The 12,427-nt window shown below is 47.4% G+C and overlaps 1 protein-coding gene and 1 long non-coding RNA gene across 8 annotated transcripts in view; one reads left to right on the top strand and one right to left on the bottom strand.

The window, feature by feature from the left end:
* The window catches only part of Meis2 (Meis homeobox 2), a 208,507-nt gene extending 204,152 nt beyond the window's left edge, over nucleotides 1-4,355 (bottom strand). For 2 of the 7 annotated variants that reach the window (XM_051183763.1, XM_051183766.1), the window contains exons 1-2: nucleotides 1,763-2,027; nucleotides 278-510 (exon numbers count right to left, since the gene is read on the bottom strand). In XM_051183763.1, the coding sequence (XP_051039720.1) occupies nucleotides 278-510; nucleotides 1,763-1,774 (245 nt within the window). In that variant the 5' untranslated portion in view covers nucleotides 1,775-2,027. Of the gene's footprint in view, nucleotides 1-277; nucleotides 511-1,198; nucleotides 1,734-1,762; nucleotides 2,028-3,227; nucleotides 3,696-3,824 lie in introns of those variants that run through there. The other 5 variants (XM_051183762.1, XM_051183761.1, XM_051183765.1 and 2 more) reach the window with 5 other exon arrangements.
* Nucleotides 3,100-11,412, top strand: LOC127221762 (uncharacterized). Its single transcript, XR_007834491.1, has 3 exons — nucleotides 3,100-3,189; nucleotides 5,123-5,188; nucleotides 11,172-11,412. It is a non-coding gene; the product is annotated as an uncharacterized LOC127221762 (long non-coding RNA).
* Nucleotides 11,413-12,427: the final 1,015 nt, after the last annotated feature.

Genomic DNA, 12,427 nt, shown 5'->3' with positions numbered 1-12,427 from the left:
GGCCAGCAAGATTTGAGGACTTAGTCCTCAAACGGGACTGTGGGGTCTGGAGAGGCCGAACCAAGAGAGCAGAGAAGGTTCTGTTTTTCTGGTCTGTGACTCAGGGGCCGAAGGGCAGGCTCCCTCCTCTGTCTTTCCCTACTGCAAGCAGTCCTCCCATGCAGAATGAAGTCCCCACTTATCCGCCCTATGCACCCCACCACCACCACCACCAGAGACAAACACACGCACTCACGCACACTCACACACAGTAAGCTGGGTCCGGGGGTCGGTTTACCCGTAGATCGCGTCCTTGTCTCTTTTCAAGGCGTCATTGACAGCAGATCCCATGCTGGCTGGCATGACATTGGGGTGCGGGGCGTGCGCGCCGTAGTGCTGCGTGGCGTGGAGCGGCGGCCCGTGGTTTAGGTGGTGAACCGGGGGGATCGGCCGCGGCGCGTGAGGGTCTCCGTACATGGAAGCGGGAACCCCTACTCCGTCCATCCCGCCGTAATGGGGCAGCTCATCGTACTGTCAGAGCCCGGCAAGTGGGCGGCGGGGGGGGGGGGTGGCAGAAAGGGTGAGAGAGAACCCAGGAGGGCAGAGCAGGAAAGCAAAGAAACCCGGAGAATGGGATAGAGAAGAGAGGGGAGAGGGAGTAGGGAGGGGGGGACGGGGAAGGAGAGAGAGAGAGGGAGAGAGAGAGAGAGGGAGGGGGAAAGAGAGAGAGAGAGAGAGAGAGAGAGAGAGAGAGAGAGAGAGGAAAACAAAAATAAAAACAAAGTCAGAAAGAAAAAAGTGCTGGACACAAGTTGAACACACTACAAACCAAACCAGCAAAAACAACAGAGCCGAAAGTTGGGAGATGTCCGTAAATTTTAAAATGAAAAAAGTCTCAGCCGAAAGCAGCATTCAGAGAAGGGAGATCAGGGACACTGGGGGCACAGGGAGGCCCCGCTCCCACCGGAGGCTTCAGAACCCCAGCGAGCCAACCAAGGGAGAAGTGGAGTTAGCTAGAGGAGGAAGCCCCGGATCCCACCCCTAACCCCCCTTCGCCTCCTCCAAGAGATCCAATAAATCAAAGGGCGAAATGAAACAAAATAAAGAGAAGAAAAAGGCTAATAATCAGGCCGAGAACGCCAAGGACCAGGGAAGACTAGGACCGGTTCCTCCCCGGGGGCTGGGGGCAGAGGGTGGGGAGGAATAACGTGAAAGTTACCAGAAACATTATTTAGCAGCGGATTCCCTGCGTCCTTGTCAATTTCAGAGACAAAACAAGCAGCCCAGGCTAGTCTAGGCAGCACGGCCCCAGCGGCGGCCCCGGCGGCAGCGGCTCCTACGCAGCCCGCGCCCGCCCGAAGCCGCACGAGCAGCGGCGAAAGAGGCGCAGCGGCAGCGGCAGGAAAACCCGGGGAATCGCGCTGCCGGGGTAAAAGCTGGAGCGAGGCGAAAGCATGTAACAATTGCACACACGTACACACACATACACACACGTACACGCACACACACACACCTCTCACACGCACTCGCCGCCCGCCCGCTCGCACAGCGCTGGGACACGCGCGCCCAGACACGCACACACGCACGCACACACACACTCACACACGCAGAGGCACCGGGGGGAAAAGAAGCCGATGAATAATTTTGCTACTATTTTTTAAAATACTGGCCGCCATCATCAAGCAAGAGCAGCAGCAGCCAGCTTGAAGGGAGAGGAGGCATGGGGCAGGGCCCCTGTAGGAGAGGATTTATATCTAGGTAAGTGTTGGAGATTTAAACCTACCCTTTGCGCCATCAGTCTGCGCTCCAATAAACTCCTGGATGTGTCGTATATTTAATATCCCAGTCCGGATAAGAAAGTGAGCTAGGCTGAAGAGTCTTTTTTTTTTTTTTTCCAAACCAAGGAGACTTCTCCCAATTTTCCAATGTTATTTTTAGGGGGGTGGGGGAAGCCCAGTCAAGAAAACGAAGGTTTTTTTTTCAATGATATTTCTTCTTTTTCTTTTTTCCTCTTCTTCCTCCTCCTCCTGATCTTCCTCCACCTCCTCCTCCACCTCCTCCCCCTCCCCTCCTCCTCTTCGGTCCTCCTTTATCCCCTTTTCTCTTCTCTTTCTCTCAGTTGAAAAAAAAGAAAGAAAAGAAAAGAAAAAGAAGAAAAAAAATTGTCAAACCCCCAAACTGAAGGTTACGAGCGGCCAGTCAGCAGCCCACATGTAACCGAACTGTCGAGTTTCATGGCTTTTTGCCACTCCAGCTGTCAATCAAAGCCCGGAATGTCAAGGTAGTGAATGAATGATGGTTGATGATGATGAAGAGGAGCAATCTTTCAGACTCGTTTTTTTTTTTTCTTCCAGTAAAACTCCGCGAGGGGTTTCTTTTTCTTGAATTTTCCTCCCCCCTCCCCCTCTTTTATCTTTGCCCCCAAAAATAGCTCTAATATGATCCTCTCTCTTTAAAGTATTGTTCAAAGAAAGCAAAGAGAAAAACCAAGAAAAAATGAATAGTTTGCAAAAATTGGACTTCCTCCCCCCCTTTCTGGTAGATATTTGTCTCTCCCTCTCTCTCGCTCGCTCTCACTCGCGCTCTCTCTCTCTCGCGCTCTCTCTCTCTCGCGCTCTCTTTCTCTCTCTCTCTCCTCTCTCTCTTTCTCTCTCTCTCTCTTTCTCTCTCTGGGAGATGAGTGAGTGTCAGTAGGTGTTGGCAGGTTGGCTGCAGCCCGGCTTATAGTAGAGCCTCAGTTTGGCGGCGCGGGTCGGCGGCGGGAGAACGAAATGACGGAACCCGGAAGTCGTGGTGGCCATAGCCCGTCGTACGGCGGAGACACATCCCGGGAGTGGGGAGCTGGAGCGAGGAGGAGCGCGCAGCGCGGAGCCTCTGATATGCAGCGACTGCGGTCGGACGGCCCGAGAGGGGGGGGGGGTGCTGGGGGAGGGGAGGCTGGAGCCGTGAGGACCGGAGCAAATCAGCAAGCCTGCTTCTCCAAGGGGACGACTCGGGAGGGGGGAGGAAGAGGGGAGGGAGGGGGATAAGGGAGGGGGAAAGGGAGGGAGGATGGGAGAGAGAGAGAGAGAGAGAGAGAGAGAGAGAGAGAGAGAGAGAGAGAGAGAGAGAGAGAGAGAGACACGCGTGATTGGAGAAGGGGGAGGAAGAGAGATGTGGAAGAGGACAGGGAGAGCACAGACAGGAAAACTGCAGAAAGCCACAGGGAAAGTACGGTACAGCCTCAGATATTTTTATTTTAAACTTACTTCTAGTTTATTTCCCCACCACTCCTCTTGGCTCCTGCCTAACTGGGTCGCGTTGGGGATGTTTGGCATGGCGCTCTCGCTTTTGTTCGTTTTAATTCCTCGGCCCCCTTCCTCTGCCTGCGGATTACTAGATCCCGAAGTCTCCAGCTAACAAACTAGAGCAGCAAGCTCAGCCGAGTGTAGTACCACCGCCGGTCTAGATTTGTTGCTGTTGCCGTTGTTAAGTAGCACTTTCATACTTGTGCAGATGCAGAGCCTTGTTGTCAATATTCATTTTTTTCTAGTACAAGATGGGAGCAGCTTAACTCCGTGCATAGTCCCTCGGTGAGCTGCAGACAGTGGACCACCTCGGAGAGTCTAGGGGTCCTGGAAGGAGGAAGTGAGACGAGAGTTAGTGGGGCAGGAGTTAGCGGAGAGGGAGTTGTTTGGTGTTTGTTGTTTACCAATGTAGCCAAGCTGTGTGTGTGTGTGTGTGTGTGTGTGTGTGTGTGTGTACGCCGGCACAACCGCGCACGACCGGTGTGCGCCTACAAGTGAATCTTGGATCTGGGAAGCACGGGAGGAGAGAGATTAAAAAGCAACTGGAAGAGAAGATACTTGTGAAGAGAGGCTGTCGCTCGCTGCCCAGCTTTGTTGTGGTTGCCCTGGGCGCAGCGGCCGCTCGGCTGTAACGAGGGCTAAAGGCCGAGTTAATTACACCGGGCGGATTTCGCTGGGTGGGGACGATGGGACTGGCTCCTAACGAACTTTTCCCAAAGGAAAAGGAGGCGAGTGGGGTTAGAAAGGTAAACAGCCGGCAAGGTTTTGGTAGAAAACTAGTTCTGGCCGGGATCCCGCTCAATCCCTGGCCAGAGTTCCAGCTGGCTTTACCTCTGCGCCGCTGCTTCCCGGAGGCTGCGCGTCAATCAGGCAGAGCGGAGAGCTGGGGGCGGAGCTTTGGTCACCCGGCGCGCGTAGCCGGGCTCACCCTGCCGCCACCCGGCAGCAGGCTGAGCGACCCAGCCAGGCAATGGGAGCGCGCCTTCTCCCCAACTTCTCACCCTCACCCAGGGTTCCCTGCCTGAGGCCAAGAGAACCTCAAACAGACTAAGGGTCTGCTGTTCAATCGCGGCCTCCCTTCCCAACTCTGAACCTATTCTGTAAAGTAGAAAGCAGCGCCTCCTGCTCGGGTGGCTTTGACTGGACTTTCTCGTGGGGGCGTTAGGGGGGGTGGGTGGGAGTGGTTAGGAAGAGTAAAGTGGTGTGTGTGTGTGTGTGTGTGTGTGTGTGTGTGAGAGAGAGAGAGAGAGAGAGAGAGAGAGAGAGAGAGAGAGAGAGAGAGAGAGAGAAACGGGGGGTGGGGGGCAGAGCTCTTTTTTGGCCACCTTTGCATCTTGGTTTCTTCATAGCGTCTGAGCATTTCAAACTAGCCAAGGCCACTGCCCGCCTAGACTCCTTGCAGAGTCTGGGGAAATTTGGCCTCGTTTTCCTAGGGCTGGGGAATGAGCTCCGGAGGTCAATAAAGCCCTCCAAAAATGATGAATGATTGAGCACCTGTGATGATGATAGTGATTACCAGAGCAATTAAACAGTTTGATTAAATGAGCCATCATAACAATGATGTCTGCGGGAAATCGGCCCTCACATATAAAGACAGTGTGGAGGGGCTGGCAGAGGCGCAGAGAGCGCCTGGAGAGGGGATGCGGCCCGCGCGTGGGTTTGGCTCCAGTAGCCAAAGCAGGGACGGCGGCTCTGGGAGCTTCTGGGAGCAGTCTAGCCTAGGGTTTTTCCGTCTCTCTTTCTGCCTGGCTTTAAGCCTAAGACAACCGACCCATCTGGAACCTGAAGGACCACAGGGACCTTTCCCCCTCCCCCTCCTCTTTCTCTTCCCCCTTCCCCTTTTCTTTCCTCCCTAGAAGAACTCCAAGATTACAAATATCCACTTCATTTGATGCGAGTTACTCGTCGACACATAAGAAAAGGTGAGTAAAAAGAAAAGGAAAAGTTGTCTCCATAATTTTATTTCAAGAAGGGGGCCGCTGTTAAACCTCAGTTTAGCCGCCTAAGAGGAGAGAGACAGAAAGACGTAGAGAGAGGACAGAGAGGAAGGACATAGAGGTAGACACAGACAGACGGACAGGCAGGCAGGCAGGCAGACAGGCAGGCAGGCAGAGACAGACACAGAGAGAATGTGAAAGCATATCTGGCCTGGCTGCAGGCTCTTCTCTGCCTTGCAGGGTTGTGGATGGTACTGGGTCCAAGTTGTCTGTCCAGCGCGGCTGGCAGAATTTACACTCAGTTTTGACTCTTCTAATTGTGCTTGATTTCAGGGTATTTATTATCGCAAGAAGGCTTGTTCCTATTTTAAAAGTCCTGGTTAAGTTAAGGCCAGTTAGAAAGTTTCTTTTTCAAAGGAACTCTAGTTTCCGAGATAAATGCTTCTTTTCCCAAGAACAACTTCGTTAGAAACATCTGCATTTTAGTCTAAGCATGCTTAGCGATTTTTTGACACCGCTACTCACCGCCTATCCCATTGATTTAGCAGTACCCTTTATTTAGTAAAATTTCACTAGCATTAAAAATAGCAGTAATAAGGTTTCTCCCTGAGTTAAAAAAAAAATCCAGGCAAATGAATTGTTTCCATAGTTTAAAACACTAAGGAAATAATTAGCTGGTGGTGATCTGAGGTTTCCCAAAAGAAGAAAAGTGTAAACTCTGTTTTGTACGGTGGGCAGTGCAGAAGGGATTTTAACTTGAACCTCTTTCTTCCTCCCTTTCAATATGTAACTTCTTATGCATTTTGTGGAATGCATTCAAACAAACAAGAGGGCAATCTAGTTAAATGCAGGAGGCAGAAAGGCGGGATATTTTAAGATATTTTCAAAGGAGAAAGATAATTTTTAACGTGGAAGACTTTTAGTTAAAAAGTGTGGGATGGTTGAAAATAGCACACCACTGAAGAACATCTGTATGGTTTTGAAATTCACTTCATCTAAAAGGAGACCTGTTACCTGGTGACTAACATAGGATTTGTTACTCAGATGCTTTGCTGCTGGTGACATTGTTAGCTTAAATGTCAGTTTTAAAATCCACCATTGCAGTCGATACACAAGTTAGAGTTGGTTCAGGGTATCCCTCTTGATTACTGTGATGACTTCGAAGGATTGTGATTATCAACAACTTGTGGATGTTTTATTAATACAGCTGCAAAGGGTTCTTCTAGGTAAGGTTTGCCTCTGTTTTCCATCCTTGATTTCCCTGTCTGGTAGGAGCCATTCCACAGAAGCGAGGTGTCCACACTTTCTCTTTTCCATCTGTGTGGATGCCTTGTTTTCAGAGTTGGGCACTCCACACCCTGGTTGTGGATTAATTTACTCTCCCACATTTGAGGTGAAGGGAAATAGGTGGGGCAGCCCCAGAGACAAACAAGATATGGGGGTCACAGGCGCCATGCACACCTCAGTCAACAGTCAGCTCCTCCTGCCAGGCTGGAAATGGTTTTAACAGGCGGTAAAATTTCATCTTGCGGTGTCAAATTGGGGTCATTTTGGGGTTAGAGTTCTCAGTGTCCGTGAGGAGCTGTCCAGCTGTGTGGGGACTCATTAACTGCAAAGATCTGTTTCAGTAAAAACAATTCAAAGACAGTCAGAAGGCTAAAGACTCTCTACAAATCGCATTTTACAAGTGCCCCCAGAACAAATATGGTTGGTAAAACCTATTTCTTCACAATCCCAAATCAGCTACTTAGCTCTGGAGTGGGGGGTGGGAACATTGAATTAAAAAGGAGGTAAGGGGGGGGGGTTGAAGGGGGTGAATGAGAAGGAGAATTGGGCCTCTCAAATTTAAGAGTCTGTTTTTAATCACCCCTTTCTTATTGAAGCATCCCCCCTAGACTTCTGAAAAGCCCTCCTTTCTATTTTTCCTTTTCTTCTTTTGATCCCTTGTGGAATGTTACTATAGGTAACATTAAGGATTTAAAAGAATATTGTAAGCCCCCTAGTTCTGTAGTTCAACGGCACTGGCTTTCAGGAGGGGAGTTAATTTGAAGTAGCGTTTATAAACTGGAACTTTATTTTAGCTGAACTTGTTCAGGCTTCTTGAGGTAGTATTTGTGGCTGTCCTTTTTATATGCCCCCTCCCCAATTTCCAGATTCTCCGAATAGATAACTCTGAATTCATCAGAACCCTGAGGTCCTGAAGTGTTAATCTGTGTATTAAAATCACCAGATTTAAATCCCTTTTGTCTTCTTTACAACAGTTAGAACAATTGATGCTTTACCACAAGAGCAAGTAAATCCAGACTTAATCTTGTTTGTAACTTTAGTTAATGTTTTGATTTGGAATATTTTGTATTAAGGAGACTTTTATGTAAGAAAAAAAAACTGATTATGTTTGATTTGGAGAGTTTCTGTTCCTCACTTTGAAGAAAGATGACTTACTCCTTGTACTTAGGAGGGTTTTCACTGGGTCAAGGGAGAGTTCAGGGTTAAAACGTGAAATGCCAGGTTTTTTCTTTTTTGTTTTGTTTTGTTTTGTTGTTTTTTTTTTTGACAAAACAAAGTTGAAATTTAAAAGTAAAGTATCATTATGAAGGATATTTATTTTCTTGGATTACTGAACCTAGCAAGCAAAAAAAAAAAAAAAAAAAAAAAAAATCTCAAGACACACCATCCATTTGCTCTTTTTTCATACTCCATGTCTGTTCCCAGGTTTTCTATATCCATCACACTACTTTCCTTTGGATTCTAAAGGAGGGTGAGTTTTTGAAGTCCTTCTCCTTTCTCTGGGCTTCCCAGGGTGTTTGTAAATTGTGCTTCAAGGGTTCTGTTGGCCCTGCAGAAACAGCCCTGAGCCTAGTGTTATTGGGACAAAGGCATAGGGCTCTCTTTTGCCCTGTCCTGCTGGCTGACACTTGAAATTTTTAATATATATTTTACTTTGTATTTGCAATAACGTGTTTGTTCCACCACTCCACCCCCTGGAGCCATTTATTACTTTTAAAACATCTCTTCTCCTTAAACCTCTGCTCATCCTTGTGAACTGTTTTTGACCTTCCCAGCAGTATAACCGAAAAGTTGCACTAGAAAGAATTCTTCTCGTTTCCTTACCTGTTACCTTGGTTTCTGTTCTTTTAGATACAGAGGGACTCTGTCCCTACCACCACCTTATTGGTTTTTGCTTTTGTTTTGTGTTATTTATTTATTAATTTATTGCTGTTTTTACCCCTTAGTGTTCTATTATGGACTTTTCTCCCTGGAATAATACTATTAAAGCAACCTACATTAAAAAAAATAGGATGGAGTAGAATTGCTGCATTTTGCTTTTTCCTTGTCTCATTTCTTCCAATTTTAGCTGTTTCCCTGTGTCGCGGGAAGAACGAGTTTCAATAAATAGCCCTCTAGCGCTATCTGGCGGGGCTCCAAACGCGCGGAGCACTATGGCGCTGTCAGTTTCTCCTACCCGCTCCCTTCTTTCCTCTTCTTTTATCTCTTGTCTCTTCTGTTCTCTGTACCCTATTTCCATTTCCTTCTTTGCCCCTTCTGTTCCCTTTCTAGTCTTTATTACAGTTTCCAGTGCAGACAGCGGACCCGGCACTGGCCAGCACCTTACCCTTTGCAACTAGATGGCAGTCCGGCCACCCAGATCTTGCAGGCTTTCCAGTCCTGATCCAACGTGGCTCACGCCCATCTTCTCCCTCTAATGAGCACCTTATCGGTGTTAAACGTGTTGACAAGTCCCACGGTCTTCGCGGGCGGTGTTTTGAAGGCGCTTAAAACTACAATTGGGAAGTTTGCTGGAAAGAAACAAGACACGTATTCCCCGCTAGCACAGCCCAGCTAAGTTTGAGGTCTGAAGGCTGAGTGCCCTGTGTGAGTGGAAGGAAGCTTCTCTGGGACGGGACAGAACGGCAGGGGACCAAATCTTTGCCAGACGAATGTGGCTTCGGTGGAACGAGTGCGATCAGAACGGCAGGATCTAGCTTTCCAAGGGACCGCCTCAGTCTGCAGTTTGCGCCCAAGGCGCCTGCCCATTTTCTCTTCCTCAGTTAACCAGAGTTATTCCCAGCATCCCCACCAAACACATTCACAATCTGGAGAGAAGCGTCAAAGTGGGAGTAGGAAAGACCCCCCCCCCAGAAAACCCACAGAGTAGAGCCAGACAACACACCGCCACCGAGGAAGCCAGTGGTGATAAAAACGGAGTCGCACGCATCTTTCGGTAACCTATTAACACTCCGCGGTGTGAGAAGAGGTTAGAGGAGACCGAGACCAAGGTACCCGGTCAAACCTGCCAGGTGCCTCTCATCACAGGGCTACTATAATCACTCGTATTATTTATTTCTCTTCTGTCTCCCCCTTCCTCCCTCTCCCCTGCCTCCTTTCTTTCTGTTTCCCTCATCCTCCCTCTCACCCTTTCCCCCCTCCCTTCCCCTACACTCAGCCGGAGAAACCTCCAATTTTTGCTTTAAGCAAATGTCTTCCACTTACTCCTCTAATCGCCTGGACATACGAGGCCGGAGGCGAGTTATGAATGTATTTCCTAAGAGTCAGCTATTGCTTTGAAGTAGAAATGAGGCCACATCCCCTAACATACTTAGAAGATAGCCACTACAGGTGTTAGAAACTTTGCCTCTGAGTGTTCTGAACCAAAGAGTCTCAAATCTGAGCCCCTCTCTATAAAATGGCAAAATAGAATGGACAGACGAGAGCGGGGAGGATGAAGAATTTCTTCCACTCCCCACTGCTGAGAGAGGCAGGCGTAGTTTGGGTGTAATTAATTGAGGATTCTTATTAGGTCATCACTAGTCAATGTGCAAATAATTGCTGCCCATTTTTACTTAAAATTGACCAGCCTGAGTGTGATAGATCGATTCAGAGGATAAAAATGATGTATCAAAACATCAATGTCGATTATTTGAAATATTGTAGTCGAATTTTTTTATTGCTTCATCGGTTAAGTGTCTGAAAGTGCAGTGTTCAAACATATATTTATGTTGTCAATACTGTCAGAACTGTCAGTTTTACTATACCGGATTTGTACTACATTTCAAATTTGCTCATTTGCATAAAATGCCCACCCTAGGATTCCCCCCACTCCCACCCTATCTCTGGAAAATCCCTGTCAGTTTCTTTAAAGGATTCTGCAATCTTTGCCTAAGCTAAAGTGGGTACTGCTTCTTTTACTCAAATTTCCAGGACCGATTACATGTCTTTTTCACCATTTCTAACTTTGGAAGAGGCACTTCCTCCTTTTTGCCCAACTATGTCTAGCATAACCTTTTCTCCAAGACAGTATTGGAGCAACTACATTCTAGCTACAAAATACAGCACTTGGGTAGGAAAAAAAGATAAAACAGATTCTACCCGACCTTCTTGGCCACCCTCAGGTAAACCCAGACGCCACCAAGCTGGGGGCATCAGGGCCCACCATCAAATTACCTGAAAGATTGAAGTCTTCCGAGAGAAATGAATGTAGGTGTAAAAATACCTTTTCTTTCTCTTTCTTTACTTAAAAGCTGTGATGGTAGGAGAGGAAATAACACACATAAGTGATCTTCACGTTTTACCTTTAAAAGCTTTTGAACTCCATCGAAAGACACAGGTTGCAAGCAGAACTGACAGTTTTAATTCTACCCATTTTCCCGTAGCACCTCAGATCAGAGGCACTCATTTATTTTATGGGGTGGGGCATTAGAAAAGCAGATAGGGTGAATTCGATTATCTCCATCTTAAAAATCCCAGGGAAATTAAACTCTTGTATTGAAACGCAAACATTCCATTGCTCTGTACAATTAGTCTAGACTAATTGAAATTTATAAATTCACATTCTGCCTAATCTTATGCTTTTCATCCCCTCACCCCCTCTCTCCCCAGGATTCCAGCGAAGAAGTCTGGTAGGTAAGGATGTGATGTTGTTTTAGTAAGCCTAAAGCACTTTCATTATCCTTTTAATGTATTTAAATAGGTCTGTTTGGACATTCAAAGAAGCTACACATACAAAGATGGGTTTGGCTCGGTGCCGTCAATCCCAGCACTAAAAAAAGTAAAACAATCTGAGTGTCCTTATACTCGTTCTTGCCTCGAACAAATAAATAAGTAAGTAAATAAAGTGCAAGGCAAAAGAAAGTTTGCTGCTTGCATCTGTAGGTCGTTGTGCGCGCGTGTATAAACATTTTGGAGTCAGTGTTTGTGTGTTACCTCCCCGGTTCCCCAGGCAAGGTCGTGGGGAGATCACCCCCAGAGAGCCGTGTTTACTGTTTTATTTATTTATTTTTATTTATTTATTTATTTTAATCTCTGGGCTATGTATGACAAGCATTACTTGAACAAATTCATTGGCCTTCCCCAGATACTTCCAGGTTTGCCGTAATGATCTGCAGAAGAGAACTGCCACCACTTTCTCACACCCCAAGGTGATGGCGGAACTCGGAGCTAGGGGAGAGTGAATGCAATGCTTAATTGCGGAGGGGAGGGCGGGGTGCCTCCCGGGATCCGGGGCGGGGGTTGGGGAGGTAAGATACAATCCAGGAAAGATCTTTCTGGACGCCACTTGGAGAATATTTGGACAAGGTATGATTGTCTTGTACTCCCCTCCCCATCCCAATGCCTTTGGGGAGAAGTGATACCCTTGTGTAACAATTAGCTCAAACAATAAAAATAATTGGAAAATCAGTTGGAATTTCTGAGTTTTTAATTACGTTTAATTTTGCACTAAGCCGTAAAATTACGAATGCCCCTCAATTAAACACTTTCCTCTTGCAAAGCATTTAACAACAATTATTCCTTAATCAGACTGAATGTGAGTCACAAATGGTGCTTTTCCACATCAAAAGGACGTCCTTCCATGTTACCTTTTAGTCATAAGAGGATTAATTCCTGTAATTAGAGGGATAAATATGTGCATAAATATCTCTCTCACTCTCTTCTGTAAAACAACAAACAACAACAACAAAACACTTTCACTGTGTGCGAGACTTAGTGGGCTAGGGAAAGGGAAGTGTTGCTGGTGTGTTGAGTGGTTGGGTTTGGCCAGACGTCCCTTTACGTGCTCTGGCCATGGGAATCCCCCGCTGAGGGCGCGCATCTCGGAACTGGGAGAACACGCTCACTCACACTCAGGGATGCGCGTGTCAGTCCGCAGGTCCAAAGCTGGGGCCTCGAGGACCCGAGCCAGCTGAATTCTTTCAGATTGCAGTCCACATCCCACTTTGGCCGCGCAAC

The sequence above is a fragment of the Phodopus roborovskii genome, unplaced genomic scaffold, assembly GCF_943737965.1.
Source record: "Phodopus roborovskii unplaced genomic scaffold, PHOROB, whole genome shotgun sequence".
NCBI classification, from domain to species: domain Eukaryota; kingdom Metazoa; phylum Chordata; class Mammalia; order Rodentia; family Cricetidae; genus Phodopus; species Phodopus roborovskii.
Note: the sequence above shows the minus strand (reverse complement) of the source record. Positions and strands in the feature narration are given on the sequence as shown.